Below are 25928 nucleotides of genomic sequence, written 5' to 3' on the forward strand. Positions count from 1 at the left end.
AAAGGATGAATACGAGTCCCGTTTGACATCTGCAATTACAGGAGGTGCTCAAAGTGGTTACCATCAGCATCCAGACACTTCTTGTTGCGACGAACTACTGCTTAAGTAATGCTGACCAAAGTGTCCACTTGTATGCATTTTTTTGGCACCCCCAGTATACACACACAAATATATATGAATGGCAGTTGTAGCACTTTGGGTAATAGGAAATTCTTTAATATGCAGTTGTACAACTATAAAGGAACTGAGCTCCTCACACTTACTACAGCGATACCTACACCACAAAAAAAAAAAAAAAAAAAAAAAGATAATTGGTGGTAAACAATGCATTTGGAGGAATTTCATGTCTCACAAATGAAGTTCAAAAATGTGAGTATGGGAGTGATATCAACGATGAGTAGCTGTCACCTTGAACTGGTCCCTGGTATCCATTCTAGCCAAGGTGGCGCTGTCTTCACAGGGCCTTTCCTTTCTGCCCCCGTTTCCCTACAGTATTCTCTAAAAGTTTCAAGATGTTTTCATAGTTGCTCCCCCATTGACAGACACCTGCATTTCAGCCGGGGTGCAGGAGGGGTCCAGGTGAGGTGCAGCACCAGCGTCCTTTGTAAGCAGGGCTCTGTGCAGTGACGCTCTGTGACACGCATACCTTGTGTCTGTGGGACTCATGTTCAGCTTTTAGCAAGTGAAGCCTTACAAGGGTTTGTTCCCTGATGTCAAAGGAGACCATCCAGGGGTGGCTGACAGCTTTACAAGGTTAGTGCAAACTGTGGCATCTTGCACCTTCTGCCCCATAACACTGTGGCTCCCTTTTCAAGGTCACTTCATCTTTTTACTCAAGGAGAGTTTGTATTTCATATACTCTAGTTCTATTCCAAGTGCGGTCCAGGGATCAGCAGCGCTAGTATCAGCAATTATGGAGAATTTGCTCAAATACAGAATCTCAGGCCCTGCCTCAGGCCTTTGGAATGTGTTTTCCTGGGAATCTGTGTTGTTAACAAGTGTTCCACTTGATTTTTATGCCTATTAAAGCTCCATAAGTGCCAGAGGTGTTTCTGCCTTTTATGAATATATCCTTTGAAAGATACATTGAAAGATATATTGAAAAGAATTGTGATTCAATCTCTCCTCCAAATACAGATTTTTCTATAACCCTATAAGGCACACCTACTTTAAATCTTTTGTTATCTGGTAATTCTTGGCTCTGTTGTGGTGTTAAGGCCCTTCTGCGTTGCATAAATGGATGCTTGGGCTAGATTTTATAAGACTATGTGAACTGACAGTCTTATAGATTTTTACTTATTTATATTGTGATTTCCCTTATCTCTTTCTAATTTTTGTCTTTTCATAACACCCTCCCTTCAACCTATGTTTTTCTAAAAAACATCTTATTAAATTTCAAAACTTAGATTATCAGTGGGCATGCTTTCAGTTGGAAATAAAAGAAAACCCAACTCCAAATGGCTACAACCATGGGACATTTATTGGCTCATGTAAGTGTGAGGTCTAGAGATAGGTAGGCCTTTAGGGTTTGAATCTTCGGGGTCTTGGTTTTCTTCCTTTTTCCACTCTGCTTTTCCCGGTGTCAGCTCCAGCCTGAAGTTGGCTTCCATCACATTGGCAAATGGCTGCTCCCTTCTGGGCTGCCATCCGTGCACCACTGTGGAGGCGGGAAAGCTGGCTGAAGGCGCAAGCTTTCTTTCCCAGAGGGCCCTGGCACATACCCCCACATTCACCCAATACATAATATTGACTGTTCGGTGTGTGCCAGCCGCCACTCCAGGTGCTAGGGAAGCAGAAGTGACCCAAACAAACAAAAATCCTTGCTCTCATTGGGCCTGCATTCTAGTTAGAGGAGAAAGACAGAATTAAAGGGAAGAAATAAAATATACAGTGTGTAAGTGATACAGGTGAATGTAAAGAGTAAAGCAGATGGGGGGAAGAAATACTGGGGTGCGGGGGTGCAAAGGGAAGGACTCTGGGTGAAGGAGGTGAGGGAGGGAGCCACATGGGCACAGCCAGGGCCCAGGACCTCGACACCTACTTTTTTTATACCATATTTTAAAATATATTGTGTGCTACCATTTTTTGCTTCACTTCTCTTGGCATTTGGGATGGATTGTTCTTGCTCTTAAGTTTGGTTACTTTAAATTTCATGACCTCATGTTCTGGTCTCCTGCCCGTTCTTGTTTTCCTTCCCTTGGGAAATTATATTTGTGTTTGTCACCTGCCTTCTGGCCATTCTGGCGAGTACTGGGACAAATCATTCATTCAGTTGTTAGTGATGTCTGCCTCTTCTGTCAACATGTGCCATGGGGAGGCTCCCCTCGTTTCACTTATAACTGCTGGTCTTTGGGGAGAGAACATTGCCTAACATTTATGTTAATTTTCATTTGAAATGTGTATACACTAAATGCTTTTTAACACTTTTTACCTTATATAGTGATCTCTAGGATGTTTCCAAACTTAATATGAGGTTAGAATGTGGTATAAATTATTTTTGTTTCCTTTTTCTCCTGCTTGCCCATCTTAACCTTCACACTGGCTTTCTCTTTCTCTTGTTTATTTATGAGTGGAGGGCACATTTGGATGAACACTTAGTCCATCGTCCTGACCTCCCAAACCATGTTTTTCTTAAATTTGCCATTTTTAATTTGGGGCAATATGTTTCAAACCTTTTTATCCAAGTAATATTTATTGCGCTAGAAATTATATCTATGAATAAATATTTACTGCTAAGTTAAATCATACCACCAATTGTCATCTTCGCTCAGTAAATAAAAATGCCCTTAGGTAGCCGGCTTTTAAATGATTCCTCCCCTCTGTGTTTTTGTTTTATTTGCTTTTCTGTGGTGAGTCACTCATGTGTGGTTGTCATTTTTCCCAGCATGTCACCATTATACCTGTTTCAGGCCCATGTCATCATTGAGAGTATTTTAGTGACATCAATCCTTCTGGTCCTTTTGATCAGCCTCCTTGACTAGAACCTGATAGAAAACTTTATTTTGTGGTTACTGTTTTGTTTTGTTTTTTGGTTTAAACTGAAATACCATTGTTTTATGTTCATAGATCACTCCTTTGGAATTAAGAAAGACTCAAATTACTTTTTCTTCTTCTCATGTTGTTTTAATTTACTGGCATCAAAAAATTGCCCTATATTCTGCAAGGTTGAGTGACCACACAGACACACACACACACACGCACACACACACACACACACTCATTTCTAGGTGTCTAGAACCATTCATTCACTTTGGGGTTGAAAAATTAAGTCTTTTTCCTTCTACTTTTATATATAATATTCTATTTTATTATGTGTTAAGTCTGAGTAAATACTATAAATTCTGACCTTTGAGGCCAGAGTCCATCAAAAACTGGAGAAGAAGAAAAACTTGTGTTGTGAAGCAGGTGACCGAGGCTGAAAAGCTTTCAAGACCCAGTGGGCAAGGGCTTCATCATTTTTTCCTGGAGAGGTGACATTTGCTGAGCAATCACAAATTTGGGCATTCAAGTACATCAGAGAGAGAAAGGAGTAAGAGAGAGGTGACCTGGGGAGATAAAGGACCATGGGGAAGTGTTAGGGACAAAGAGAGCCTCACACAGGACCCCCTCAGGAGACCTTGCTTTTTCTATGTACGAAAGAAACTATGTGGAATGATAAGGAAACCACAGCTAATCTCTCTCTGATTCAAGGTGGCTTTAGAACCATGTCTGAACCTTGAGAAGAGAATGGCTACATCATTCTGGTTACTCTGTGTTCCCTTCCAGGAAAGTTGGGTAAGGCGACACGCAGAACAGGTCAAGGGAGGTGGGAGTTCTTCTTGGTGTATGCCCTGAGACAGAGCAGGGAGCCTGGCAGAAAGGTTTTAATGAAAGAATGAAGATTGGAAACTTCTTATTCAAAACTTGTGGACATGAGCATTAGGCCATACTTAGGCACGTCCGGTGAGCCCACCCTCTTTTGCAGCTCTGCCAGTCTTAATTCTGACATGTAAACATCGAAATGAACTTGGTCTTTTTGGATACTTCTTTAGCACTTTAAAAGTTCATTCCACAGAAAGCTTGGTATCATTTTATAAACCCTCAGTGGATATCCTTAATCTTTATAATTTATTTGAAAATACCGCAAGAAATAAAGATAGCAGTTTGATAATTCAACAATAAATACTATCTCCTTTAGTGTGTACATGTGTGTATGATGTCCAAATATATATTTTAAGATTATTTCATTTTAACTAAGGATCACACATGTTGAGAATAAAACTAAGTGTCCTTACAACTTTGTTTTGAAGTCATTTTATTTTTCGAGGGGCTCTGTGGCTAAAACACAGACTGAGGTCTCCGTAACTCCTGATCCATTTCTAACTTCATATACATCATTGGAAACTTTAAGGTATTTCAGGATTATTTATCAGAAGATGATTCTGGAATCAAGAGAAGGCCAGCTCCCCGAGGGAAGGAATTGTGGACTATCTTGTTTCCTGAAGGATCCCCAATACCCAGAACACACTGGGTATGCAACAAACATGTCATAAATTTTGTTACTGTCTGAATGAATCATTCTTAATAAAGCCACTTTAAGAATTGATTTTTAAGGAATGCATTTTAATGGAAGATCTATTTCTTATGCATATTCATTTTTTACTTTTTCTGCATGCTCCTGTCAATTGCTGTATAAAAGCAATTGGGACACGTACCTATCACCATATTTGTATTTCCCTTTTGCTGGCCACAGGTCCCTGCCATCTCATTCTAGTTAAAGGCAAAACAAACAGGCTGCTGTTCCGAGCACCTGACATGTAAGTAGCTGTATACACACTGGCCACTTCCAGTGAAAATGTCGCCTGTGGAGTAAACCTACATTCTGCTTTTTGAACTGAGCAAAAAACAATTGAAAAGTAGCTCTCAGAAGCAAATACTAGGCAATAGAGAAGAGCCTTGTCCCATAGAAATAGAGTGAGTCACATAGGTAATTTAAAATATTCTAATCGCCACATTAATTTAAAACAAAAAGAAGTAGGTCAAATTATTTGTAATGTTTGTTAACCTCTTATAGCCAAAATATTATTGCTTCAACATGTAATCGGTATTAAAAAGCATTAATCAGGTATTTTACATTTTTTATACCAAGTCTTCATGATACAGTGGGCAGTTTACACACAAAGCACATCGCAATTCAGAGATGCCACCTTTCAATTGCTCAGTAGCAGCTGTGGCTCCTGTATTGGACTGTGTAGCATTAGAGTAGGGCACAAACATATTGCTACCGCCATTCTTCCCCCTGAAAGTCTAGAAACAAATGAAAAGTATGAAGTGTTCTTTGGCGAATATAAATAGCAGAGATGACAGCTTCACAATATAACACAAAGTGATTGTGTCCCTTAATTGATAGTAGATTTCCATGGACAAACTGGTGAAATAATGTTTGTGTTTCTGTGATACCTGGCAGTAAAACAGCCCCATATCCCATTGAACACTTACTGAGCATTGCTGTGGCTAGGAAGAGGCCAGAGTAGACCATGATATGTTCTGAACTTAAAGCCTTGCCAAGGGTAAGATGGCCACATCCCAGAAACAAATAGAGATATGCATCAGTGTTACATGTTCATTCACTGTCCTGGCTCCAACAACACTCCTAATAACCCTATTGTAGCATGTATCATACATAGAAACATGGGGAAGAGTCTTTGGCCATCAACATGCAAGCTGCATTATTCATTCATCTAACAAATATTTATTGAGCACTTACCTCGTTGTAGGCATTGTTCTAGCAATGAGGGTGCAGCAGTGAGCAAATAGATTAGACTTCTTATCCTCATGAAGTTTCATTTTAGTGGGAGGAAACAAAACAATGACTAAAATAAATAGAAGGTAGGAAGTACTATGGAAAAAAATAGAACAGGTAATGAAGTGTCAGGGTTTCTAAATTTTTAATGGTGGGGGGCAGGGTAAGGGAGGGGCTCCACTGAGAGGGTGATTTTGAGCAAACACTTGATGTTGAGGTGAGAGAACAAGGTTTGCATATTTGCGGTGGAGGAAGCAGAATTCCCAGGAAGAACTTCTGATGAGGGAGTGTGCCTGGAATGTTTGAAGAACTGTAGAGAGGCCTGTGAAAGGTGCAGGGAAAGCAAAAAGCTGACAATTTGGAAATGAGTCAGGAGGAAAGATCCTAGGAAAAGGGCATGGGAAGGAGGCTTCTGTCTTGGAGGGGCTCTCAGCCTTTCTAGAACTTTGGCTCTTACTTGGAGTGAGATGAATCATAGCTGGGGATCTTAACCTTGGTCCATGGGTTGAATTCAGGGGGAAAATTGCATCTTTATTTTCATGAAGCTTTAACTGAAAATTAGCATTTCATTCCATTGTAAAAGTAGGCAGCAAACCACAAGAGGATCCGTAGTACCTGTAACTTTCTCTTAAATTGAAATGACAGCTATTTTCTATCACATTACAGGATTTGCGTACATCTATAAATATTACTTATGGCTTATGCTCAACTATATTATTAGGTAACTATCAAATCATGTTCTTTAATGAAGCTCATATTTTATAATCCTACAAGTTTTATGCATTATAAAGAGGCATCCTTGGCATAGAAGAGGTTAAGAACATCTGCATTACTGGGATTTGAGTAGAAGAGTGACGTGGTCTGACAGTATTTTATAAGCATCACTCTATTTGCTTTGTTGAAGATGGATTTTCAGGGCAAAGGTGGAAGCATAGATACATATTAGGGTGCTGTTCCAATAACCCAGGCAAGAAGTGGTGGTGGCTGGGGCCAGCATTGGAGGTTGTGAGAAATGGTTGGATTCTGGATGCATTTTGAAGGGAAAGCCACCTGACATGCTGCTGGGCTGGAAGTGAGGTGTGTGAGAAAGAGCCAAGATGAAGCACATGGTTTGAGCCTGAACCACTGGAAGAATGGGGTTACCATTAACTAAGATGGGAAAGACAACAGGTGGAGGGCTTTGGAATAAGATTGAGATGACTATTTCAGGTTGTTTTCATTAGGAGATGCAGAGTCCAATATTTTGTCTGATACTAGTTCCTGAGAGAGGTATATTCAACTTTACCAATATGATGGGAAGTAGTCAAATTCTCATAATTCTGTGAATTTTCACTTCAATATTCTGAAGCTGTATTGTTAGATCCCTACAGGTTTGATATTGTCATATCTTCCTAGTGAATTTTTTATAAATACATAATTGGTGTTTAGAATACATATTAATAATCATTTGATGAGTCAAAATGAAGATACACACTCTACATATTAACTCCTTTTTTATTGAGTTATAACTGACATACAACATTATGTTTTTACTTTTATTAAATAAAGAACTTTTTCTCTCCTAATGCTTTTTGCTTAAGGTCTAGTTTATCTTATATTTAGATTGCTACACTAGCTTATATTTTGGCTATTATTTGCCATTCCCCTTTCTTTTTCCTTTCAACTAACTTTGGTATTATATATACATATTTGGTAACAGCTCACATACCAAGCAATCACCCATTGAAAGTATCCAATTCGGTGGTTTTAAGTACATTCACAAAGTTGTGCAATCATCACCTCTATGTGGCTCCAAAATATTTTCATCACCCCAAAGGATACCCCATATCCATTAAGCAGCCATTCCTATTCTCTCCTCCCCCAGCCCCCCTGGCAGCAGCTAATTTGCTTTCTGTCTCTATAAATTTGCCCATTCTGGATATAACATATAAATGGATTATACAGTATGTGGCCTTTGCGGTTCCTTTCACTCAGTATAATGTTTTCAGGGTTCATCTATGTTGTGGCATGTATCAGTACTTCACTCCCTGTCATGGCTGACTTAATATTCCATTGTATGGATGTGCCATATTTTGTTTGTCCATTCAGAAATTGATGGATATTTGGGTTCTTTCTGCCTTTGGGGCTATTATAAATAATGCGTCTATGAACTCATTCATGGACAAGGTTTTGTGTGGACATATGTTCTTAATTCCCTTGGGTATTTTCCTAGTACTTTTGTGGTCTTATTTTTTACATTCACATCTGTAATCCATTTGAACTAGATTTTGGTGTAAAGTGTCCATATCAGAACCAACTTCTTGCCCTTCACTTAAAAGTTGCTCATAAATATTAAGGTGATATTAATTGATAATTTTTATACCAGTTAATTACAGATGTAGATTGTTCTTTGCAAATAAGCCACTTTGTCCATAGTATGGGAGCATATGTTAAAATTTAAACACAAATATTAACTATAATATAAAGTTATATAGGTAAGAATATTTCGCTTTATTAATATTGGGAAGAGTAGCACTGTCCAACTTAGTAATAATACCTGAATGACTGGAGAACATTCAGTGCAAGACCAGCTATATAATATGCAGGGTCCATTACAAAATAAAAATGTGGGGCTCTAGCCTAAGACGGAGAAGTCATCTCCCCTTCCTATGGGCTCACCGCTCCGGTGCATGGTAAATAGGTATTGTTCAACATCTGGCAACCTCTGCACTGGGATGCACAGAATACTTGGGTGGGGGATGGGCAAGAGTCCCATGCTGAGTTGCCAGCTGAATGCACCATGGCATTGTCCCGGGTGGGATGTCCACCACTTTGCTCTGACAAGAGACTCCGTGGGACATCCTGACCACCATTCTTCCCACACCTATGTCCAGGACCCCACTGAGGGTGGGGCATAGTGGATTAATGTTGGCCTCCCCCACTGATGCAACCTAGTTGTCACCTCTGGCAGAGGGTGACAGCAGTCATGGGGCAGGGATAGGGAAACTCTTTGGGGCCCAAAATGCCAGGGGCAAGAAACAGATGGGAGAGAACCATTATGGAGTGAGGGTGGGAGGTTGTTACTACATGTGAGACAAGGCTCCAAGGCCCCACACATGCTCCATTGTCTTACTTGACTTCACGTAAAACACACAAAATCAAAGATAAAATTATTAAGAATTCTCATGAAGCCAGCCCAGGTTCAATGTAATTCCTTTTTATATAGTTCTCTGTGATTTAACTTTTTAAATTCCATTTATTGGGGTGACATTGGTTAATAAAATTATATAGGTTTCAAGTGTACAATTCTATAATACATCATCTGTATATTGCATTGTGTTGACCACCCAAAGACAAATCTTTCATCACCATATAATTGACCCCCTTTACCCTCTTCTACCACCCTCTCTCCTCCCTTCCCCTCAGGTAACCACTAAACTCTTGTCTGTGTCTATGAGATTTTGTTTATCTCGTTTGTTCATTTGTTGCTTTCAGTTTTATATCCCACATATGAGTGAAATCATGTGGTTCTTGACTTTTTCCATCTGACGTATTTTGCTTAGCACAATATTCTCAAGATCCATCTATGACCTCATAGGCAAGAGAAATAAAAGCAAAAATAAATGCATGGGACTATTTCAAACTAAAGAGCTTCTGCACAGCAAAAGAAACCATCAACAAAACAAAGAGGCAACCAATTGAATGGGAGAAGGGGCTAATATCCAAAATATATAAAGAACTCATGCAACTCAAGAATGAAACAAATAATCCAGTTAAAAAACGGGCAGAGGACTTGAACAGACACTTCTCCCAAGAAGACATACAGACGGCCAACAGATATATGAGAAGATGTTCAACTTCAATGTAACTTCTTAATATATTTTTTAAATTTGGGGAAGAATTTGGCTTTGTGTATGAAGTATATATGAAATAAAGCGTGGTGCTGAACATTTTAAATTAAATGAATTTAAAGTGTTAGTTTGTGTTGTCTCTGGTTAATGGCGTTATCAGTGATTTTACCTTATTCTTTGTACTTCTTTTACATGTTTTTTCCAGGTTTTCTAGAATGAGATGAGTTACTTTTGTAATCATTTAAACCCCAATGTTATATAAAGGTATTTTACTGATACTATCTTATATAAATGATATGTTACAATTCTGTCTCCATTTTTTTTAGGGAGGGGAATATATATTTTAGTACTTTAGCCTAAAAACAATGTATTTCTCTTTACTCAGGACCATTAATATAAGATTAGCCAATTTATCGGATACTCCTGGTGTTGAAAATCTTGTCAGCACCCTCATGCTGAATAAAAGGATAATGGAGGATCTAAAGCATTACAATGAGGCTCGCAGAGACCCTGTAAGTACTTGCTATGATTAGACTGGCTTTCTTTCCTTACACTGTTGGCCCATTATGACCCATGTGGGTTCAACCCTGATATCTCCTTCGACCTCAGTGGGAGAATCGTGTGGTGGGGAGTGGCAGAGGTGGCATTGGAAGATGGGAGCAAGAGGAGAAAAACAAGGCAACAGGTTTAAAAAAGTGAGGCTGTTCAGATACCCTAAATCCTTACCATGGGGATGGAAAATTTGGACTTGATCCAGACAAGTGTCACAAAATGAGATAGATCCCCATTGCTTAGAATACACAAATCTGACTGAGGTTAGTAAATGGTGGCTCAGGAATATGTGGGTGCCTGGTGCCCAACTCAGCAGCATTTGATATCAAACTTAGGGCATGGAACTCCTTTTCAGCCCTGCTGGTTGATGAGTCTGTCTATACCCTTTTGTTGAGCTGGCTGCATCCTTAAGGATTGGATGGCCTGGGAAAGTTCCTGTATGACAATTGTTGGGTTCTTTTCCTAGTATAGTAACTGTACTGTATTTTTGCCATGGCAATGGGAAAGCTAGCAGTCGCTCTTACATTAACACTGCTTTCTTAAGGAGTATGCCAGTTAATTTGACCAGACATGGAACAATACATGTAGTTAGAGAAATGCTTAGTTAACTTTTTAATAAATTTAATTATTTTAAAAATATTATTGAAGTATAACCCCAATAAACAATTTGATGGACTTCACAATTTGAATACACTATGTAACAAGCACCTGTTTCAAGAAACAGATTAACCCCAGCCCACTAGAAGTTCCCCTTATGCTCTCATTCAGTCACTCTCCCTCCAGGTTAATACCACCTTGACTCCTAAGATGACAGATTAGTTAAAGCTGTTTTTGAACTTTATTTAAAGGGATCGTACTGTATGTTTTCTGATATCAGTCTTCTTTTGCTCAGCGATGTTTGTGAGGTTGATCCATATTGTGGCGTAAAGTATTTCATTGCATAATTATACTACAATTTATTTCTTCATTCTACTGTTGAGGTAATTTGGGGAGTTACCAGTTATTGGCTCTTTTAAATAAAACTTGTGGATAATTTTTAACTCATCAAGAGGGAGATGCCAAACACCTAAATGTAGTGAAACTTAATATTTATAAAGGCATTGAATTAAAAGAAAACTTCCTCCAGCACATGTATTTTTGTTTTTGTTTGTCTTAGTCTTCTTGTTTCTTCATTTTTTTGGCTCACCAACACAGTATGATGTAGTGCCCTGGTTCTCAGAGTGTGGTCTGAAGAACCCTAGGTGTCTACAAGACATGAATTTTCAGGGAGTCTGTGAGGTAAAAACCATTTTCATAATGAGTATGAAATTATTTTTCTTTTCTGCGGTACTGATATTTGCACTGATGGTGCACAAGCAATGGTGGACAAAACCTCAGGCGCCTCAGTGTGGATCAAGGCACTGGCACCAAACTTCTAACTGGTCACTGAGTTCTTCACTGCCACACACTCACACTCACAACAGGGAAAGAAAACCCACAATGCGATATCACTGCACACCAAACAGAATGACTGAAATAAAAAAGAATGACACTAGTAAATGCTGGCAATGATACCAGGAAATCAGATCATACATGTGTTGTTAGTGGGAATGTGAAATAGTATTGCCACTCTGGAAAACATTTTGGTTATTTCTTAAAAAGCTGGAAGTGAACTAGCAATTGCACTGCTGGGCACTTATCCCAGAGAAATTAAGACTTGTACACAAATACTCATATCAACTGGAATCAGCCCAGATGTCCTTCAGCAGGTGGATGGGTAACCATGGCACTTCTGTGCTGTGGAATAGTGCTCAGCAATAGAAGGGAATGGCCTGTTTTTACATGCCTCAAGTTGGATGAATCTCCAGAGAATTAGGCTCAGTAGGAAAAAAGCCAGTCCCTAAAGGTTACATACAGTATGATTCCTCTTATATGACATTTTTGAAATGACAAAGTTTTAGAAATGGAGAATATGTCATTTGCTGTCAGGTTAAAGATGGGAGGAGAGCAGGGGCAGATGGGTGTGGTTATAATAGATGATCCCATAGATCCTGTGTTGGAACTGTTCAGTATCATCTTGACTGTGGTGCTGTGTACAGGAATCTAAACGGGATAAAATTGTGGAGAATTTAATACACACTCACAATCACATCAGTGTGCATTCCCTGCTTGTCATATTATACTAGAGTTCTGCAAAATGCTGGCATTAGGGGATACTGGAAAAGTGTACAAGAAATCTCTCTGTATTATTTCTTACAGCTGCTTAGGAATCTACATCTATCTCAATAGACATTTCAATTATAAAAAGGGAAAGCCAGTTTCACTTGACGCAGTAAAAACTATTAAGTTTAAGTCTCCACCTCAATTGAGTACATGTATTTTTAGTATTCTGTGTGGCAAAATGAGAAGTACACATAAAGCTCTTCTGTTGCAGGCTGAAAGTATGTTGGTTGTTTCAGGAAAACACATTTATGCAATTGTTTGAGTTGCATGCTGATCCAGCCGCTGTTTTCATGGAACACCATTTTCACTTGAGAGAATAGCTGGCAGACAAAATATGGCTATTCTGTCTTGGGTAGTTGGCAGACATTTTCTTAAAAATGAATAAAGTGAGCTTGTCACTCCAAGAGAACAACTGACAGCATTTGTCACCTATGATAAAATCCAAGCTTTCAAGAAAAAAATTAGAATTTTGGAAAGTCAGTATCTGCCATTGTGAGCTTGACAGCTTCCCAATACTTAAAAGACTTTTTCTGATATGTCTGGTGGTGATATTAGCAAGTGTGATATTTTGGTATTTTTTAATCAAATAGGTCAACATTTGGAAAATCTGCATAACCTTGGCAAACCAATATTTTCCAGATAAACAATACATGATGTTACAAAATCATGCATAGGTAAAAGATTCATTCAAAATGCAAAACAGACCGATGAATTTTAATGCAGTAGTATATACAAAGTTCATTGATATGGTTTCAGATTCAAACTTAAAAATTTTAATCTTTAAAACACTACCACTTCTTAAGCTTCGGTGAAGCATCAAAGAAGAATATCTATAATTATCTGAAAAGATTATTCCTTTTTCAACTCTATCTTTGTGAAGATATTTTTTCATATATTTTAACCAAAATAACATATTGCAACAGATTGATTACAGAAGCTTGTCTTCCATTAAGTCAGACATTAAAGAGATTTAAAACAATATGAAACATTACTACTCTTCTCTCAATATTTTTGTCAAATTAAAAAATTTGTGTTAATTAATAAGTTAAAATTTTAAAAATTCAAAATTTTCTCTGTTTTAATTTATAATACAGGAAACAGTGATAGACATTATACACATAAACCAAAGCTCTTTGTAGTCCTCTGGGCATGGGGGCCCTGAGACCACAGTATTTGAGAACTACTGTTATAGAGCTAAAGAAAACAGATTCCACGTCAAGGGAATGTGATTTGAATCATAGGTCCATCCCTTACTAGCTGGAGATCTTGACAAGTTACTCAACCTCCCAAGCCTTATTTTCTCATAAATGAAGTAGAAATAATGATAATACTTATCTCATAGGTTGGAGTGAGGTTCAAATGAACACAAAGAGGGCATTTAACTAACTACCTGGCCCAGAGGTAAGTGGTGATAGATGGTGGCTCTGACTATCATTATGTGATCATCATTAAAACCCATTATTGACTGCTTACAGAAACATTAATAGTGATATTTTCAAAGGTTTTAAAACATGCTTATCATTTCAGGATGGAACACCACTGCAGGCGTTTGTAGCTGATGTGGCAGAACAAATAGTTGGCATTGCAGTGATCAGAAATGAAATGGTAAATTATGAAATGGATATTAATTTCTTTGTGCCTTTTTATATCATAAATTATCACACAATACCTTTTTTTTTTAAGATTTTATTGGGGAAGAAGAACAGGACTTTATTGTTGGGGAACAGTGTGTACTTGCAGGATTTTTTCTAAGTCAAGTTGTTGTCCTCAATTGTAGTTGTGGAGGGTGCAGCTCTGCTCCAGGTCCAGTTGCTGTTGCTAGTTGTAGGGGGCACAGCCCACCATCCCATGGTGGGAGTCAAACCGGCAACCTTGTGGTAAAGAGGATGCGCTCCAACCAAATGAGCCACCTGGGAGCTCAGCGGCAGCTCAGCTCAATCTTAGTTGCAGGGGGTGCTGCCCACTATCCCTTGCGGGAGTCGAGGAATGGAACTGGCAACCTTGTGGTTGAGAGGATGCGCTCCAACCAACTGAGCCATTCGGGAGCTCAGCGGCAGCTCAGCTCAAGGTGCTGTGTTCAATCTTAGTTGCAGGGGGCGGAGCCCAGCATCCCGTGTGGGAGTCAAGGAGTCCAACCGGCTACTTTGTGGTTGAGAGCCCACTGGCCCATGTGGGAATCGAACCGGCAGCCTTCCGCATTAGGATCACTGAGCTCCAACCACCTGAGCCACCCGACCGGACCCCACAATACATCTTTTGAAGTTTCATTTTTACTTATTTAATATGAATGTCTTCTTTTTCTCAAGGATATAAATCATCAAAGGCATCCCACTCGGCAGCCTTTCAAATATTCATTTTTTTTTCCAGTTCAACGTTTAAAATAATAGAAAAATACATGAAAGCATTCACATTCTAAAAATTCAAATAACCTTCCACCATCAAAAAAAGTTCCACTGCTCTCTGCAACGGATTACTACTATTGATAGGCATTTATCTCTTCCAACATTCTTCCTTGCACTTAATTAGGAGTGTGTGTGTGTGTGTGTGTGTGTGTGTGTGTGTGTGTGTGTCTCAAGAGGACATCTGATTTTATTTTTTCCCAATGCACAGCCAATTATTCTAAAGTTTTTATTACAGAGTAGTCTATTCTTTCCCTGCTGATTTAAAATGCTGCCTTTACATTATTAAATTTCCATGTGCCTGTGTCTATTTTTACTCTCTATTTTGTTCCACGGATTTATTTGTTGATATCTATTTCATTATCATGTGCTTTGATATCTGGTAGGGAGTCTTCTCTCATTTGTTTTTTTTCCCTAAATTTTCATGATTTTACTTGGATATTTCTTCCCCCAGATAAACCTTGTAATACTTATGAATTTATTTGCACCTATGTAGATTTTATAGAAAATTTTAGGCAGAATTGACAATTAAAATACTGGGACTTCCCTTCTAGGAACATAGCTTCCTCTATTTTTGTTATTGTGTTGTTGAATTCTTTTGGATTCTTCAGAAAAGTTTTGTGGCTTTTTTTCACACAGGTTTTGTTTGCCAGTTACTTATCTAGCCCTCGGGTTCACTGTGTGCCCTTCCCCATCCTGTGCAATCCCAGGGAGCCCAACCTGGTGGGTAGCATCACAGTGCCTTTGCCCTTTGGGTTCCAGTTAGGTTTGGCCAACGGGGAACCCTGATGAAAAGAAGGGAGGAGAGTGAAATTGGGGTCCCTGGTCTCTCCACTGAATTCTCTGATCTTTTCAAGTCAGCCTCTTTTCCATGACTCTTACTGGGTTCCAGTAACCAGTACCTCTCAGGCCACCTACTTAGGGTGGTAATATCTTGCAGTTGCTGCTACACTATCCCTGCTGGTTTCTCTACACCCTGCTCCCTCTTTGTAAATAGTCCCTTTGTTAAACCTACCTCCAATTATGCTAATTTGAACATACCATCTGTTTCCTGCTGAGACCATGACCAATACAGTCCTGGACATTTGTGATTTATTTCTACATGTTTTATATTTTTCTGTGTATTGTGAATAGACACTTTTTTTTTCATTGTACTTTCAATATTTGGTATGTGGGAAAACTACTAATTTTTGTATTGTGATCTTGTATCCAACCACGTTTTTGAAGTCTTTTATTAGCTCTGAGTGTTTCTCCATTGATTCTCTTTCTGGCAGAGCATCACTGGTCAAAGCAGCTACAGGGCATGCTCAGATTACAGGGACAGAATGGACTCCAGCTCGTGATGGGCGTGGGCGAGTTCCCTCTGCAGAAGAGCATATGGGATGAGAGATATTGTCATGACCATCTTTGGAAAATAGAATCTGCCACACCTTCTTTTAAAAATATTTATACCTTATTTCTTTTCCCAACTTTATTGTATGTTTAGAACAATATTGAATAGTAGTGTTTATAATGGGTACTTTTGTTGTGGTTCTGGTTTTAATGGGAATGATTCTATATGTATTTTCCCCCATTTAGAGTAATATTTGCTGTAGATACTGGGAGATATCCTTTATCAAATTAAGGCAGTTCTCTCCTATTTCTAGTTTACTATAAGTTTTTATTATGAATGAGTGTTGAATTTTATCAAATGTGTTTTTGGCATTTATTGAGATGCTTACATGGCTTTATTCCTTTAATATATTCAAACTATCCTCATTCTTGAATTCATCTCTCTTTTGATTCATACATCTTTGAGTATTTCTTTTAGAGAGGGTGGTAGGTAATAGTGTCTCTGAGTCCATACATATACAGAAATTTCCATTTTGTCCTCACTTGAATACTCATTTGACTGTGTATACAATTCTTATTCAAATTATTTATCAGAATGTTGGCATTTTTACTCTTGCTGTCTTCTAGTGACCAGGGTCACTGATAAAATATAATTTGATATAAATAAATGTATGTTTGTTTGCTTTCTCTCTTGAGAATTCGTTTTTTTCTTTTTATCCCTGAAATTTTGAAAATTTACCAAGAAGTATCTTATGCCTCTTTTGAGCTTGGGAACAGCTTTCTTCTATGATTTTATTAATTGTTTCTTCCCTTTCATTTTTCTCTCTTCATTTCCTCTTGAATTCCTTTTTAGATAGCTACTGGAACTTTTGAATTGGTCATTCACTGTCTCTTAACTTTCTTCTCATATTTTTTAATCTCTAATACTTTTTTCTAGGAGATTTCCTTAAATTTTGTCTCTGGATCCCTAATCAGTCTTCAGCCATGTCTATTCTATTATCCAGGCCTCCTATTAGGATTTTAATTTCAGGGTCCGTATATTTAACTTCCAAGTCTCTTCATTGTTCTTTTTTGTAGCAGCATGATGTTATGCTATATTGAAAATCCTTTTTGGTATGTCTGAGGACACTAATAGATTTTTTCTTTTTTAATTCTGTTCCCTGAATAACCTCTGTTTTCTCTGGAGTAAGTTGTATGTTTCTCTATTCTGGTCTTTCACATTTGTTGGTTTTCCTTAAAAGTCTGTTCATGTCCTGAACGACAGATTAGATTACCAGTATGGCTGTCTGGCATGGGTATCCTGACAGTTGTGTATATCTGCTCTCCACTGCATTTCTCCAGTCACTGGGAGGGCTGCTCAGCCCCCTGACTGATTGGGAGGGGCATCAGTCAACTGGCTTCCTCTTGTGGTGCTTGAAGGCAGTACTGGCAGGCAGGGACCTTCAAGTGGCCCAAGGTAGGAAGGTTTAAACTAGTGGGAGAGAAGTTCAGTAAGCTTCCTTCTAAGGTAAAAGTGCCTTGCTCTTTTGTTCCCCCATCACTCTCTCCTCATTATTTTAAAAATAATTTTTTGTTTAATTTTAAGTGTTTTGGGATGGGAGGAAAATTAGATGCACGTGGCCCATCTGCTGTTTTGTGCTAATAACCTCTATTGGCTCTGTTTTTCAGTGATTTCTCAGCCCTACACTTGTTACTCATTTTATTTTATAATGAGAAATGCCTACTTGGTAATTAAATAAAAGTCTTGGAGTGTAAAGGCAATATAGGGTCAATGCAGATGGAAAGCTCAGACATTGCCAGAATTGCCCTCGGGCCCCAAACACAGTTTCCTCTGTGCTTTGTGGCAGAAGCTGGAAAGACAAGCGACCTGGAGGGGCTTGGACACAGGCTTCACAGTTTTCCTGAATTTTCTACTGCGAGCCTGTCCTTGCCTGTTCTTGTGAAAGCAAGTTCATTGCATTTTCCAATTCCTCTTCTTTTTTTTTTTTTTCAATTTTTTTTATTGGGGAATGTTATGGAACAGTGTGCTTCTCCAGGGCCCATCAGCTCCTAAGTCGTTGTCCTTCAATTGTTGTCCTTCAGTCTAGTTGTGGAGGGCGCAGCTCAGCACCAAGTCCAGTTGCCATTTTCAAACCTTTAGTTTCAGGGGGTGCGGCCCACCGTCCCATGCGGGAATTGAACCGGCAACCTTGTTGAGAGCTCGCGCTCTAACCATCTGAGCCATTTGGCTGCCCCTCCAGAAGCCCAGTGGCAGCTCATTGTCTTCAATCCCGTTGTGGAGGGCACAGCTCACTGGCCCATGTGGGAATCAAACCGGCAACCCTGTTGTTCAGAGCTTGCACGCTAACAAACTGAGCCATCCGGCCACCCCCATCCAATTCCTCTTCTTCAAAGTGTGCTTTTAGGGCAATTTTACTGTGGAAAATGCAAAGAAATATAAGTAGTGCTTTCCAATCTGCATATGGTTTGATTTTCCCTGTATATCAAATGTGTTTATTGCTTCTGTCATTAGAGAGTCACACTCTGGTTTTCACGCCCACCTCCACAGTGTGCACTGCTGGGAAGTGAAGCAGGACAAGCTGAACCAGTGCACAGTTAGCATGGATGAGCCCCTGTTTTCCTTCTCCGCAGTATGGGGTGATCAGGACAGGGCCCACAGAAGCAGGAGTTTTACAAGTAAACATTCACCAGTCCTTTAAATTACCTTCCACAGTGTAAACATGTTATACAGTCATATGAACATAACAACGGTCGGTCAATGATGGACTGCATATACAGCGGAGGTTCCCACCGCTATAATCCCAAGATTATAATGGAGCTGAAAAATTCCTATTGCCCTTGTAGCTGATGTTCTAATGTCACAGCGCAGTGCATTACTCACGTGTTGGGGATGCTGGTGTAAACCTGCCAGTCATATAAAAGTAGAGCACATACAATTATGTACAGTACATAATACTTGGTAATGATAATAAATGACTATGTTACTGGTATACGTATTTACTATATTATACGTTTTGTTATTTTAGAGTCTTTCTACTTATAAAAAAATGTTTGCTATAAAATTGTATGCCATGTTATGTTGGCAGCAGCCACGTATATCTCATTTTTTACTGCATTTCTTGATTGCATCTTTTTCTCTTGTGCTTGATTTAATCTCATGTTGTTTTGTACAGTAACATGTTGTACAAGCGTGTAGCCTAGGGCTATACCATACAGCCTAAGTGTGCAGTAGACTATACCATCTAGTTTTGCATAAGTGCACCCTATGATGTTCGCACAATGACGACAAAATCACCTTCTGATGTATTTCTCAGAATGTTTGCCTAACAACTCATTTCTCAGAATGTGTCCCAGTCGTTAAGCAATGCATACTGTACCTCAAAGGGATAAAAAGTTTAAGGAATGCCTGTGGATGAGGCCCAGCCTCGCAGTTTTATTGTAGGCCAACCCAGCCACATGTGCCAATCAAAGTGTGGGACTTGTGGGATGGCTCACTTCCACTGTAATAGGTGAATAGACAATAGTAGCGAATCCAGAGAATGCTGGTGGGTGTTTGTCCTGCTCCGGAAATTTGCACACGCTCAGTCAGTCCTGCTGACCAGCTCATGCTCCCCTTGCCCAACGGCAGTGAAGAGCTGCTGTCCTGTTGCGTGGCCACTAGCAGAGATGCAAGGCTCTCCGTAAAGAACAAATTCCAAAGCTATTTAGCCATACTTCAGAGACAAGCCATCAGAACAGGTGACTTTCAAAAAACGTAATTTTTAATTTTAAAAAATTTAACAATGAAGATGAGGCTGTAAATCACAGCAGAGAAAAACACATCTGTTATTATTGTACCTAAAGTGATTTAAAAGATTTTATTACACAATGCCATTAGTTTAAAATATCTAAGATGTCCTTTACCTGCCTCTTTTTTAGGATGTAGAGTACATTCGGTCCCATTACAACATTGAAGATTTCATCTACTTCAGTTACCACCAGCGTGAAGAACATGGGCACTTGTATCATTTTGCCCTGAACCCCATTTTTCGGCACTACACCAGGTTTTTTCTGAAGGAGATCCTCCGTTTGGGCTATAAGTCCTGTCTCTACTACCCTATTTATCCAGAGTCCAGAGAAAGCAAGGTAAAAAAAAATGTTGTAATTCACTTTTCCAGCAGATCAGCGTTCACAGTTTCATGGGTGTTGTGTGCCGTATTCTATTCCTTACTCACTCGATGCATTTTGGTTATTACGTGGCTCTCAATTTCAAGTGGCCATACTGAGTTTGACCCTTACACTACAATGAAAATCTAGATGGTTTTGAATTTCTGAAGCAATCCCAACCAATATAATTAGTCAAACAATTTGTTGACTTTTCCATATTGAAAAAACAGAGGTTGAAAACTATGCAAAAATGCTCTAAGGGACATGAAAATCAAATTATTTTTATGGTGCATTAGTGACATGCCAAAATGATCCTATCATGTTCTTCAAGCAAAGAACATTTTAGCAATGAACCCATAGAATAAATCAGTTCAATCTTACAATGTTGGTGTGCTATCATGGCATTCCAAATAAGCACTATAGCTACCCCTATAAAAGTGATGGATAAAAAGGGGAGATTTATGATACTAATGTAACTTTATGTAGCAAATACCTATATAACTGCATAATACTTGTCCTACTTATGTAGAGTAATACTTTTGTAATGAACACATATCTAATGTGTATACATTATGTATATTTGCATGCACAGATAGCAATCTATCTCGCCTGTCATTTATCCTGCTTTAGTCTTCTTCATAGCACTTTTCATGAGCTAAAATTTTATGTTTTTGAAGGCAAAGGTGCTTGTCGGCTTGTCTGTCTGTTCAAAGCTGTATCCCAATGCCTAGACGTGTCACACATGTGCACACATGCACACACACACACACTCGTATTCATTGTACTGGTGTTCCACAGGAAAGAGCTTCTTCAAGTTGGATTCCCAAAGTATTGTGTCCTGCAACTTGGTCCCTCCATCACTGACAGCATTGGTCCTCAATTTGATGTAGACTTGACGAGTAATGATATTCAACCACTAGCATAGGTACAATTTGTCCCATCTGATCCCATTCATGACTGAAGACTTTCTCATGCTCTTCCTAGGGTCTGATGTCACATTTCTTCTTAGTTACCACAAGTGAGCTAAGTAGATTTTTTAAATGATTATTTCGTAAACTTAAAAACCATCTAAATTGTATTAGTACATTCACATAACAGTAATTTTACTAATGTATCTTATTTAACAAAAGTCTTTTGGAGAAGTACAGAGGGAATAGGAAAGAAAGAAGAAAAAGCATGGGAAAGATTTTTAGCAAGATAAAGGATATGCTTTAGTGATGATTTTTGTTTTCTATCTAAATGCAGTGTTATACCAATGTGAATGCCCTAGATTTGCACTTACTGAGATGGGAATGTAACAGTTTTGCTGGAAAATTCTGGTCCTGCACAATTTCTTTTTACTGTGTGTTTGGCCAGTTGCCAATTTGATGACCTTCAGGATGTGATATTAAAGTCTTAGCTTTTATTCATGATCTTGCCTGCATTTGCCAATCTGATCGGATGTCCTTTTACATCCATAATAAAAATAGTATCTTGGACATTGCATTGAATGCTCATATGTTTATCTCAATGGTATAGAATTTGGAATGTATTATATCATGTACTACTTTACATAGGATGTAGAAACATATCTGGAAACAGATTTCCTCAGTCTGCACTTCTAGGTGATTCACACCTATACATTTAAACAAGTGTAAGTAGCAGTACCAAATAATTTAGGTAAGAATTTCCAAATTCTGCTATAAATCCCCAGTCGACTGTAATAAAAGTGAGTTTTTGGCTTACATTATGAAGATGGTTTTTCTCCACAGCCTCTTACCAGCACATGTATTGAGAGATCTTCCAGGCATAAAAACAGAGCTCTCTGGCTAGGAATTCCTGGGTTCTGTTTTTCAGTGTGTAAAATCAGAGTGTCAAGTTCAATGGTGAAGGATTTTCGAAATCCCTTTCAGAAGCTTTAGACATGCCCAAGGGCTGTTTTTAGAATAGCAAATAAGTTACATGTAAACCATTTTATTGGTTAAACACATCTACAGTTTAGGTTTACTTTGCTTTCCAGCTTAAATACAGTAAATATATCTTTAAAAATGTTGGCTTCACACTTTAACTCTTGAAGTTTAAATGGTTGAAATACAGAGTTAATTGCACCAAAACCCCTAAGATTTCATAAATAATGAGAGAAGCCTAAATATGAATGAATAAAGATCACCATGTTCAGTTTTCTCTGCCAAGTTTTAAACATTGGGTAAAATTAATATTTAAAGCATTCTCCTAAAACCAGATTTATTATAGTTCATTTCAGTAAGCATAAATCTAACTCATAATTTAGTATTAAGTCAAAATAATATGATCCAATTCCCCCAGTCTACCCCCACTTTCTAGTTCCGTCTTTTTGTTTTAAAGCACTTATTTTATCAACAGAGGTCCAGTGGAAGTAGCTGTGACTTTCACAAACAGAAGGATTTTTATATCTGTGTTCAGTTGACCTCAAATGACATTTTTATCTATGTGCCTTTTTAAAGCTACTTGTGCCAAACACGCAAAGGTTAACAGGACACAGATAACACAGCTTAATGGGGTCAAATCAAGCTGATTCATGATCACTATGGAGAAGAATAGCCTCTTGGGGAAAATACTTGTACTGAAAAATCCCATAAACCAAACCACTTGTTTATCTGTCATTCCCACAGAGATAGTAATGTAATTACTCTCATAATTATCTTCATTAGTGTCAGACATTATCTACAATTCATTCCTCTGCTCGAAGAGTATGTTTGTTTATTTGCTGAGTTTTTTCCCCCGTCTCCGGTTTGGCTTAGTTCAGAATTTCGTATTTGCAGAGCCGCGTGCAGGCATCTGTGCTGCGACACTGACATTTTCTCCCCTAAAACAGAGATTGCTGTCTTGCAGTTCCAGAGCTCCTACGCCCACTCCCTGACATCCGCCCTTCATTACTTGGTTCCCGTGCGACCACGACGACAGATTGTCTATCCTCTGGAAAAGCTTGGCATCAACGCTCCATCAAAGGCGGTCTCCAAGGCTCCGGTGGGTAGCCCGGCGGCAGCAGGCAGGAGGCGTGGTGCCAGCTCATGCGGGTGTGGCAGATGGGGTGGCAGCACTGTCTTCTCGGGAGCAGGCTGCTTCTTAATTACAGGGAGCCTGGCGCTCGTGCCCTTACAGGGGTGCCCTGAGGAGGCTCCGCTGCAGCCCTTTACTTCAGGTGGTTATTTCCCAGTAAGCCTAAAACAGGAGGCTCAGGTGACAGACGCCAGGGACCCCATAGAGACGCTTTCGCATGCTGCTGTGTCTCAGGACAGGTGGCATGGAGTGAACCTCTCAGCATATTTCTGTCTTCTTTCCCCTGCTCAAAAGCAGATTTCCCCTTTCCATCATGTTTTGCTTTCTAGGCAAAGTGGTCACTCACGATTGGGACAAGGCTAACGGAGAAAATTGAACTGGCTGCTTTTAAGATGTCTGGGTCTGAGTCCTAAGCTGGGTTTGTTAACTCCTGTGGGAAATCAGGATGACTAACAAGAACATATTAGTTGCCCTGGGTGGCAGGGGCTTTGACCTTAAAGTGAATGGCAGTAGTAAGTAGTAAGAGGAGCTTTTACTACCAGAACAGGAAAGGGGACAGAAATAAAACCTAGATTTCGCTTTAAATGGAAGTGTACGCATACATGTATATGTACACACAGCTGTGTTCAGTAATTTAACTGGAAAACATGATTTTGTCAGGTTGACTTGCATGTAGGCTTGTAGAGTTTGAATAATACACTTCCACTTAAATAAGTTTTAAAAAATCCCTCAGTGAGCTGACAGTGGTCCATGTGAGAGAAAAAGAGGAACATGGAATGTTTAAACTCTCCAAACATTTAGCCAAGAAGTTGCTCATCAGAGCTAGATATGGTGCTCAAATAAACAACTTGTGACAATCTCAGCACTGCAGGAAGTGCATCATTGCACTGCCCCCACCTCCCACTTCACATATGGGTGGGGGGAGAGGGGCTGAAGTGGGGTGGGGGCAGGCTCCACCAAGACCCATCTTAGAGGCAGCTGCTTACTGAAACCAAGGCTGCTTTCAGTCCTACATTTACCTACATATTTGTAAAATAAAAAATAAATTTACATTTATTTTCTGAGAAGTTCTAAATTTATATTTGAGTAGAAACTAAAAACAAATAGCACTGTTTCCTCCCTCCCAACTCTTTACTGTGGAAAATGTCAGGTATATACAAAAGTAGAGAGAACCATACAAAGCAGGGCTTTTCATTCTGTCTATGCTGAGGGACCTTGTCTTTTAATATACACTCCATCATAGATTAATAGTTTTATAAAAAGTGAATTCCTAAAATAAAATGAGATAAAAAAGACAAAATTCAAGTCCAGTTATTTTATTATTAGATTTAACAGACAGAATTACTCTGTCCAATTGGTATAAAACTTCTGAATTCTCTCAATCTCCATACTTCCTTCCATCCTCACAGACTAGTAACCGTTTGCAGATGAGCACCCGTATCAGACCATATGCTGAGTAGTACTGAAATTCCCATATACTTGGCACTCAGCTTCAACAATTTTCAACTGTTAACCAATTTTTTGTCTTCTACACCCCCACACACTTGCCCTTCCTGCTTTATCATTTTGAAGCAATCCCCAGATACATCTCATTTCACCCAGGATCATAGGTGTGTTCTCAGGTAGCAGGGCCACAATATTGCAGCTCACACTCTGTCTACTCTAGAGATAAGAGTGCCCAAGCACATCTGGAGGACCTTTGGAATGACCACTAGGTTAGGTTGTCTGTTTGTAAGTGGAGATCCTGGGGAAAGACTCCTTTGGAATGAGCTAAGATCCGCATGTTTGGTGCAAAGAGAGCATTGGGGTCAGGGAGAGTGGCTTCAGACATATCTGTCACTGAAACATAGCTTATATCGAGGCATGCTGATCCCAGGAGAAGGGGCTGCAGGTACATGGATGCAGCTTCTGTGTCAGATCAGGGTAAAAATGAGAGATGCTGCCCTTTTGCAGCCACTGTTGAGACGTCTTTAGGTATGGATAAACCGTACAACTGGGCCTATAGAAGCCCTCCCATGTCAGTGACAGCCCGTGGCTCTGGTGCCTTCAGCCAGTCCTCTAGTGGCATGAGTGGTGGGTCTGGGGGGAGTGGGCAGGCAGGGCAAGGAGTACAGAGCTGTCTCATGGATATCAAGAGCACTGTTTTTCTGAACACCAGGTCCCGCCCCCAACCCCAACCCCATCAACCCCCCACCTCCCCAGAAATCTCCCCAGTCTGAAGACTTTGAGGTGAGCTGGAGCTCCAGATGGGGTGAAAACCAGAGAAAACATTTTGTTTCATTGAAAACAATCTTAACATTACTTCCCAGGTTGGTATGAGTTGAAATCATTGCTTCCATTTAATAACCTTTTCCATGGTCATTTGTGTCAGAGGGCTGTGTCCCCCCCAGAGCCCCAGCTTATTGCAGGACATAGCAGAGGATGGATTGTTTAAATCCCTGGCCTAGGAAGATAATTTCTTACCCACTGGGTGGAGCCGATGCTGGGTACCTCTTATGTTGTCCTATGTTGTTCGTTGTATTGATGAATTCTGATTTTTTTTAAGAAGCACTTTTACTGCTACTTGTTTTACTCATTCTTGAGAAGGTTTTAGTAAAGATTTTGATTTAGTAAACAAGAGTTAGAAATTTCAGAAATCTTGAATGTTTGATCAAAGGATTATCAAGA

At 39.3% G+C, this 25928-nt stretch overlaps 1 protein-coding gene across 4 annotated transcripts in view; it reads left to right on the top strand.

Annotated features, from left to right (window-relative positions):
- Window positions 1-25928, top strand: part of CFAP61 (cilia and flagella associated protein 61) — a 332957-nt gene that overhangs the window by 130556 nt on the left and 176473 nt on the right. For all 4 annotated transcript variants that reach the window (XM_019712531.3, XM_074317335.2, XM_074317333.2 and 1 more), the window contains exons 14-17: window positions 9998-10124; window positions 13894-13971; window positions 20016-20222; window positions 23094-23228. In XM_019712531.3, coding sequence (XP_019568090.2) covers window positions 9998-10124; window positions 13894-13971; window positions 20016-20222; window positions 23094-23228 — 547 coding nt within the window. The remainder of the gene's footprint in view (window positions 1-9997; window positions 10125-13893; window positions 13972-20015; window positions 20223-23093; window positions 23229-25928) is intronic.

The sequence above is a fragment of the Rhinolophus sinicus genome, chromosome 13 (genome assembly GCF_057876585.1).
Source record: "Rhinolophus sinicus isolate RSI-liver-muscle chromosome 13, RSI-T2T, whole genome shotgun sequence".
Taxonomy (NCBI): Eukaryota; Metazoa; Chordata; class Mammalia; order Chiroptera; family Rhinolophidae; genus Rhinolophus; species Rhinolophus sinicus.